This window comes from Micromesistius poutassou (genome assembly GCF_964030765.1).
Source record: "Micromesistius poutassou genome assembly, chromosome: 1".
NCBI lineage: Eukaryota > Metazoa > Chordata > Actinopteri > Gadiformes > Gadidae > Micromesistius > Micromesistius poutassou.
The window spans coordinates 9,708,032-9,716,711 of NC_140271.1; the positions used below are offsets into that span (position 1 = coordinate 9,708,032).

Here is an 8,680-nt window from a genome sequence, read left to right on the forward strand (position 1 = left end):
CCTCTGAGTCGGTACAAAAGGCCACTGTGCCGGGCCCTCACTTGGTATATGGTTTGTATGGAACAAGACACAGAGTGTGGCATTCAAACAGCTCTCCATGTGCAAACAGAGAGACTAACGGTCAGAGAGAATACACGAGACTGACCATTAACGAATACTGCAAGCGGGTGTTGCGGTTTCATTGCAAACCGACATTGAGAACAAGAAAACGATTATAAAAAGGTCCTGTGTTACACCGTGGACTGACATTGGTCCCTCGTTGTGAGTGGAAAAGACATAACGGGGAATAATAACATGCACATAAGCCGATGGGCGTTTGTACAAGCACAACGCACGGCTCACACATGTTCAAAGCCACCAGCTTGATCCCTTTTGGTTTCGAAGCTTTGCCGGGAGGAGAGGGCACTTGGTAGGGAGGGATGGGGAACCGGGCCTCCCGTTCACCAGCCGTTCACCCAATATGGGAAACTTAAGGGCAGGCGACCAGCGAGGGCTTCATCAGAGCGGAACAAAGGCAGAGCACTTTCCCTCCAAGGCCGCGTGGAAGGAAAGGCAAGAAGACATGCCGTTTCTTTTCAATGGTCACCAGGATGAGCTATACATAGGAGAGGCGTGGCCCTTCGGTGACAAAGTGGGGGGGGGGGGGGGGGGGGTTTGGAGGAAAAGAGGTTCAATCAAACCTCTAATTTGTTTGTGTCAATGTCGTCACAAACAACAATAAGTGGTCAAAACGTGCCCTGAGAATTAGCGTTCACCGTTACCTCTTTGTAGCCAGCGTGAGCAGCCAATAAAGACATCTTTACGTTTATTGAACGTGCCGGTCTGCTACGGGCTCGCTCGTGTTTGACTAGCCTCTCACAAACACCTTCATGGCCAAACTGTAACAGTATAATCTACAGTCACAATCATAAGTATGAACACCCACAAGAAATACATAAGTTAAAGATGACTCATAGCTACGTATTTTTATAGACCTGTTAATATAACAAAATGACGTGCAAACAAATCTATCCGTTTAGGTTTTAGAGGAGAAAAAAAAAAAAGGTTGAAACCTAGAAGTCAAACTGTCAAAGTCTTAGAGCGACTCGTTCTTAACAAACGAGTCTACATGGCTCTCGTGCTCCTCGACACAGCGCCTTCAGGAGAATCTCTGCTGCCTTACAGCCAAATCGTGTGATCAAAGTGCCGATGGAAGGTACAGAAGTGGTTTTAAAAAATAAAATTTCATTTTACTCCCCTCAAAAGTTACTTTCACAAAAGGCCAATACACAATCATACGACCACTCGACAAATCCTCCGCTACAAGGGGCCGTTTTGCATTGGCCCCTGCCTCTGGTCGGATCTTAACACTTCTGAATCCAATTCGAAACAGAGAGATAATACGGAACCGCACCGACACATCGCAGAACGGTGAAGGCTCCCAGGAAAAAAAAGGCATGATGGGCAGGGAACAGGTTTAGACACATCAGAGAACGTTTTTACAGTGGTTTTAAAGATCAGTGGGGAGTTAAGGATCTGTCCCCCCAGGAACGTTATTTTCAAAGTCACAGTGAACAGGTGGAGTAGGAGACCGGGGGGGGGGGGGGTCGCCCTGCCTGGCCGACAGCGCTTGGTAGTGGCGTGTACCTATACACCTTTTCTGTCAATGTTCAGAGGGGAGCGACTGTTTGGCAGTGGGGATGACCGGCGGAGACAGGCTCCAAGAACACCTGGCAGGAGGTGCGGGCTGAACTCAGACCTCAGTCTTTCCCCTACCGTCATCGGCCCCCCCCGCTCTCACGCCTTGGTCCATAGGGTCCACCTCTGCCCTCTTCCACAACACCCCTCCCTCTCTCTCCCCCTCCATAACACCCCCTCCCTCTTCACTGCAGCATGAGCTGCTTGAGGTTGTCATGGAGGATGGTGTCCTTGACGTCGCGGAACACCAGGCGGATGTTCTCCGTGTTGATGGCCGTGGTGAAGTGGTGATAGAGGGGCTTCTGGGGCTGCTGCTGCTCCCGCCGCTTGCCCCGGAAGCAGTCCACCAGGAAGCGCTGCACGTCGGCCAGGCACGCGGGGTCACCCGAGAACTCGGGGAAGTAGTCCCGGATCGACACGCACGCCACCTTGCGCTCCAGCAGGTCGAACTTGTTGAGGAAGAGGATGATGGAGACGTTGCTGAACACGCGGTTGTTCACGATCGTCTCGAAGATGTTGAGCGACTCGCTCAGGCGGTTGGTCTGCCGGTCCTCCATCAGCACCTGCGGGGGGGGCGGCGGAGAGAGGGAGCGGCGTTACGCCCACACACAGTCTGCATTGTTTGTGTGTGTCACGCTAGGAGATAAAGGGTGCAAGGTTCACCGCTCCTCGCCTATGGGTGAGGTGCACCGAATTTTCCAATCAAATATTTGGCTTTATTTATTAGTAAAACATTAAAAGAAAAAACAAAAAAAAACATTCAGGAGGATAAAGGAATATATATATATATATATATATATATATATATATATATATATATATATATATATATATATATATATATATATATATATATATATATATATATATATATACATACATACATACATACATACATACATACATACATACATACATACATACATACATACATACATACATACATACATACATACATACATACATACATACATACATACATACATACATACATACATACATACATACATACATACATACATACATACATACATACATACATACATACATACATACATACATACATACATACATACATACATACATACATACATACATACATACATACATACATACATACATACATACATACATACATACATACATACATACATACATACATACATACATACATACATACATACATACATACATACATACATACATACACACACACACACACACACACACACACACACACACACACACACACACACACACACACACACACACACACTATACACTCCAAACTGTTGCTATTAACTTGTAGCAAACGACTTTGGAATAACTAATAAAACAAAGGATGCATGCTCTTGTTAGCAGCATAGATGGATAGCGGTAAAAGGTTTTTTGTTAACGCTTCAAACATGGTTGGCTGCTCTCTGGTTGTAATTTTTACATACTCCAATTACAATGTCTTTACAATGTCTGCACCGATTACACCAGCAAAGAGAAGGCACAAGCTCAGAAGTCAGTCGTTCATCAAAACAATCACAGATTCAGACATTTTGGGGATATTTTAGGGATTTCCAAGTTTGTCTCCACTCGGATAAACCAACCACGTTGCTGAGCCACAAAAGGACACCCATGCGGATCCGTAGTCCGTACCATAACTTCAAAGTCCCCAGAGAGTTTTCCAACACCCTTCAATCCTACCGACAAGCATTGATTATCCATCTATAAAAGGCACCCAGGACTCACCTGATCATACTCTGAGGACGACACCAGGAACAGGATCGAGGTCACGGAGTCAAAGCATTCAAACCACCGCCGGCGCTCTGAGCGCTGGCCGCCCACGTCCACGATCTTGAACGGCACGTTCTTGATCTCAAAGTCATACTCATGGATGCCTTTCGTGGGTTTCCTGGCCAAGAGGATGTCTTGCTGGCTGGGAAGGTAGTCCTTAAGGTGACAAGCAGAATGAGAGAGAAAGTAGATGGATTAAACGAGTTGGGAGTATGAGAATATAAATATATAAATAAAGTACTTTCTTCATTTATGCTACAGTTGCGTCGGTATAACGTGTAAATAGAGTGTCCTTCATGTCATCTAGACGTTGATCATTGATCTGAATGATCAGATCATTGACGTTGATCTGTTAATCCTGCAGCATCTAGGTTTTGCTGAGCAAGAAGTCCACCTCATTTTAAATTCAGAATGGCCTCTTCTATGTTCCCCTTAACTTTAAGAACCTGCCTATCTCTGCACATGCCACTAACAGGTGGTTTGAAGATTGTGCAAAGTTTTGAAGAAATTGAACGGCAGGACTAGTCCTATTCACCTGAAGAGAACACACAGGTGCTATTGTGGGGGACGGATCGGCATAAAAGGAAAAAGATATCGCTACGTGTTCTATTCTGTTCTATGTTTATTCAATTACCAACCCGTCATTATTGGTAGGTAGAGCTTTTTTCTGTTCTTTTGGCCTTGTTTGAGCATAGATGATAAATACATTCATCATCTAAACATATACATCAACAATATATACAGTATATTATATATATATATAATATATAAACAAGGCATTCAGGGCTTGGTGGTTTGGGCAGATGAAACTTACCGACTTGCCAAGCTTTTCCAAATTGTCCAGGAAATACTTGACTGACTCCCCCTAAGGAAGAGAGAAAAGAGTTTCCTTAGTTCAAGCGCATGTGATGTTAAAGTGCCAGTGAACCTAAAATCATACTTTTGTTTTCAACTTCTTAGAATGGGTTCTATGAACTTCAACGCAGTACTTTCAGATAAAAAAGTAGTTACATGCTATTTTTTATCCAGTCGCCTACAACCAGTTTGTGAATGTTTTACTAAATCTGGTCCAGTTCTTTTCCAGACATTGACTTTTTCAGAGGCTCTTCGACTTAACTAAAAAAGTGACACAGACCCCGGCAGGGTATTCATTTTCCATGTCGTGTTTGGATATGTGGCCCTCTGTCTTGGCTGTGGTTAATGTGTCCGAGAGAGGCTTACATTTCTACACTCATAACATAACACTTGCACTCAATGCTTTCGGACAAATGAATAACGCACGTAAGTAAAATCTACGTGTGATTTATTTATTTAAGCCTAACTAAACCGGACACGGTTTAGTTAGGCTACACGTTTTTTAGCTGTAAGGACACGTTTTTTAGCTGTAAACGACAACCAAACCCCAACACCACTCGCTTGATAACATGACTCCCTCGCTAGGTAAAGCATATGCTATTGCATGCAACTACCTCTTATAGGCTTATATGGTTACCCTGTGACCTGCTGAGTAAGCATTGACGTGACAAACCTTTGCTCGGCTTAGTGAAACCCTGCCTCAGAACGACGAAACCCGAAATCACCAAAGGCGTGATTCAGAAAGCCCTGAATGCTGTCATTCCTACTGGTAATGCAGTAACGTTACACCCCTTGCCCATCCACATCCAAATAGCACAATGGACCGCAGACAAAGACGATGGCAAGAGACAAGCCACGTCATAGCAATGGTTTCGTTTTTTAAGGTCATCTCTTGTAGATCCAAAAACAAGGGGGACCATACTGTATGGCCCCACTTGTTTTGGGTATGTATGGTCCAAACATACCAGCTGGAATTCTCTGCGGCGGTCGTAGGCCTGCTGGATTGCTTGATCCGCCCAAAGGGCACGGATAGAGGGCAGGTAGTGCTGGAACACCTTCGTCTCCACCATGCCATGACCACTGGTCATCGCTGAGCGGGTATCAAAGGCCATCATGGTGTTCCCATGCCGCTGGTTGGCTTGGTCACTCCAGGGTATGTGTAGCTTTTCCCGAGCATCCACCAACACCCGTACACCTGAAGGGAAAAGCAAGTGGTAATGTTAGCCCCGTGGACGTTGTCTTCGACAGTGGTGAGCTGTGTGTGTGTTTTGGAGCATACTCACAGGGACATCAATTGTGAAATGTGTGTGTGCAGCACACACACACATTTCACTAATAGTTGTAGGACTACATGTATGACTTTGTATGTGACAAATACACTCGACCTTGAACACACACACACACACACACACACACACACACACACACACACACACACACAGCTTTAATAATATAACATTTTGTGTTTTTGCCTTTCCTGGTTCATTATCTAGAATAGCATGTTTGTTTCTGCTGCAGGTGTTTTAGCGCTAGTGCTCTTGTGAAATGCAAAACGCACAAACCAGATTTTAATTAAATAATATTAAGGTTTTTTTTTGAATAACTATAGACATCAACCAAAACCAATGAAGGCTGTAATTACAGATCATATGACCAAGGGGGATAAATTGTGTGCATGAGAAAAACAAGGATATACTGGCATATTTTTGTTTAGCTTACTCAAGGGGAGAGCTTAAAACTGGTCCTAAAAGGGCCATGGTCAGCAGAGAAAAGGCATGTTCCTTTCCATGGGGCCAAGTTTCAATGTGAAAATACCCTATGGTGTAAGTTGTATAATGTATTGTATTATGCATGCAATGTATATGTGTGTCGGTTGCTAGGAGCCCAGACGTAATAATGGGTACAACAAATAATCGTGCCTATAATTAACATTCAGTCAAACTTCAAGGTATGCACAAGGACATCATAAATGTTTTCCTCACCGCACAGGATGACTGTTCGCTGACTAAACCAGTAAATTAATTGATAATAGTAATTATCCCTTTGAATCATTTGGCTATTGGGCGTGTGGTGGACAATTAGTTAGCAAACATTATATATTTACTTTGCTGCAAAACTGGTTCTTAAGACACAATGCTAAGATGGTAAAACAACGTAAATATAAAATGTCTCTTTTGGTATGATTGTAGTTTTAGGATTAAAAAAAAAACTCAAAAAATTGAGATTTAGACATTGACTATTACCAACAAAGCTTCGAGTTTCACACAAAAGACTGAACGGTGTTTGTGTTGAACTATCTTCCTGGGTCCCACGGGCAGACAAGCACAAATAACATGGGCGTTTCTCAGCGGCTAGTCGGCTAGCTCTGCTTGCTACAGCCCGACGCCTAGCCGTGGCGAAAAGTGAGAAAGTGCTCCTCCACTCGGCGCTGCAGCGTCATGTTGAGACGGCTAGCATGGCTAGCAACTTCCTACTCCCGAGCTAACTGCCCACTTGCCCCTTACCTAGTGGACTTAATCACGTACAAATACACCGAAACGATTTGATAAGATAGTGAGCCGTACGGGGTTCGACTTTACCTTTTATCACGTTACTAAAAATGGTAGCTCTGAACTCCTCCTTGGCCCTCTGATCGAAGTCTTGTCCGTGGATGATGCGCATCTGCTTGAGGAAAGTGGACTTGCCACTCTCGCCCGCTCCGAGCAGCAGAATCTTCACCAGGCGCTTCACATACGTTTTGTCTCGGTTCAGACACTTGTCTATTTCCTTCGATTTTCGTACTTGTTCTGCTTCGCTACTCGTGAGGAGACAGTTAGGAAAACATAGCGATAAAAGGGACCGGGACGGCAGGAAATCCGCCATTTTTGAAACAACTTCATCGATACAGGCGGCGGGGAGGCTCGTTCTCGCCAGTCTCGCACTGACGGGCGGGGCGCGATTGCGCTAATGTATATGGAGGCGAAACGGAGTACATGTCTGAGACGGGCTACAGGGTATGTGGGTCATGATAAAGAAAGGGCTAGTCTTTCTAACTTTTAAGTATGCTTAGAAAAGCGTCTTAAAAGTCTTAACACACGAGATTGAATAATTGGCCTTTGGCTTGGTCCTATAAGCCTAATCATTCTTTAGTATTATTTAGTCTTTGACAATCCAAACTTGGAAAGTTGACTTGATTAACTTCGAAAATATTTTTCCGATTTTTTTAAAGGGAGAGTAAAGGTCTAAATATATTGTTGTGTCTAGCTGTAAAACTGAAGGTTATTTACAACAACAAACAAAAGGACACGTTCATTACATTTAGAACATAGGCATTTCCGATTAAGAGTACGGTACTACTACTTAATCGTTTCAGTTTAGTTATTGTTCAGTTCTATTCTACAGTTCTATATTGTTCAGAGCCCTGTTCGGGAAAACATGGTAAAGAAAAAAAAGAATAATAGAAGATAAAATATAACACACAATCCCACAAAGTTCGGTCTTTAGGATGCTTAACATTTGATTGAAAAAAATGTTGAACGGGTAAAAGCAAAAACTAGTTTACTAATCTAATTTTATTAAACTGCGACCAACAGCTTCTGCTCTTCCCGATTAGATATATCAGTTCACACCTTCATATCCTAATCCTTTTTTTATTTTGTTTGAAGCTTAGAGGTGTGACTTGTCTAATGCTTAAAATTCTAGTTTATATTATTTAAATATGTAATTAAATAAAATACACAAACTGGCTTAAGGTTTCGAAACTCTGGTACACGGTTACACATATATAATAAAGGTGACGCAGAAAGAAGTATCACTCAATCGAATAGTGTTAGATATAATGAATGTAACATTTTATGGTTAACTTCCAGATTAAATTACCAACAAGGGCCTCATTGATCACTGTAAAGCGCTGTAAGGCCTACTCCAAAACGAGTGCATTTGTGGTCCTCGTAGGACCTACTGGTGTCGACAGTTTGTGAAACCAGACCATGGACCAGAACCAGAACAGCAACATATTATCTCTGCAACAAAACTTTGATTTAACAAAAAATACAAGAAAGATGAAACAGCAGGTGAACGTGCGCTACTTGGTGTTGCACGTCGGTGTCTTGGACGCACGCGCGTGCGCAGTCAAAACACACACACACACACACACACACACACACACACACACACACACACACACACACACACACACACACACACACACACACACACACACACACACACACACACACACACACACACACACACACTTATGGTATTTCATTTACAAAGGTAAATATGAGACGGATGTGAAATAAACTATAAAAAATATAATTACTTCTATTACCAAAACTATAATGTAAATAATGTTTAAATAAAAAATAAATTACATGGCCAC

The 8,680-nt window shown here is 42.9% G+C and overlaps 1 protein-coding gene across 1 annotated transcript; it reads right to left on the reverse strand.

Annotated features, from left to right (window-relative positions):
* Window positions 1-640: 640 nt before the first annotated feature.
* gna13b (guanine nucleotide binding protein (G protein), alpha 13b) lies at window positions 641-7,206 on the reverse strand. The gene is made up of 5 exons (XM_084478792.1): window positions 6,897-7,206; window positions 5,283-5,512; window positions 4,277-4,327; window positions 3,418-3,618; window positions 641-2,240 (listed from the first exon to the last, which is right to left on the reverse strand). Exons 1-5 carry the CDS (start codon window positions 7,177-7,179, stop codon window positions 1,863-1,865), a joined length of 1,143 nt encoding a protein of 380 aa, XP_084334918.1. The 5' UTR covers window positions 7,180-7,206; the 3' UTR covers window positions 641-1,862.
* Window positions 7,207-8,680: the final 1,474 nt, after the last annotated feature.

What these genes read in the sequence shown, in the direction of transcription:
- gna13b (XM_084478792.1), bottom strand. Translation starts at nt 7,179, where the DNA reads ATGGCGGATTTCCTGCCGTCCCGGTCCCTTTTATCGCTATGTTTTCCT. An exon ending in TTTTAGTAACGTGATAAAAG is followed by an intron (nt 5,513 to 6,896) that starts GTAAAGTCGAAC and finishes TTTTCCCTTCAG; the next exon opens with GTGTACGGGTGTTGGTGGAT. An exon ending in GCCGCAGAGAATTCCAGCTG is followed by an intron (nt 4,328 to 5,282) that starts GTATGTTTGGAC and finishes TCTCTTCCTTAG; the next exon opens with GGGGAGTCAGTCAAGTATTT.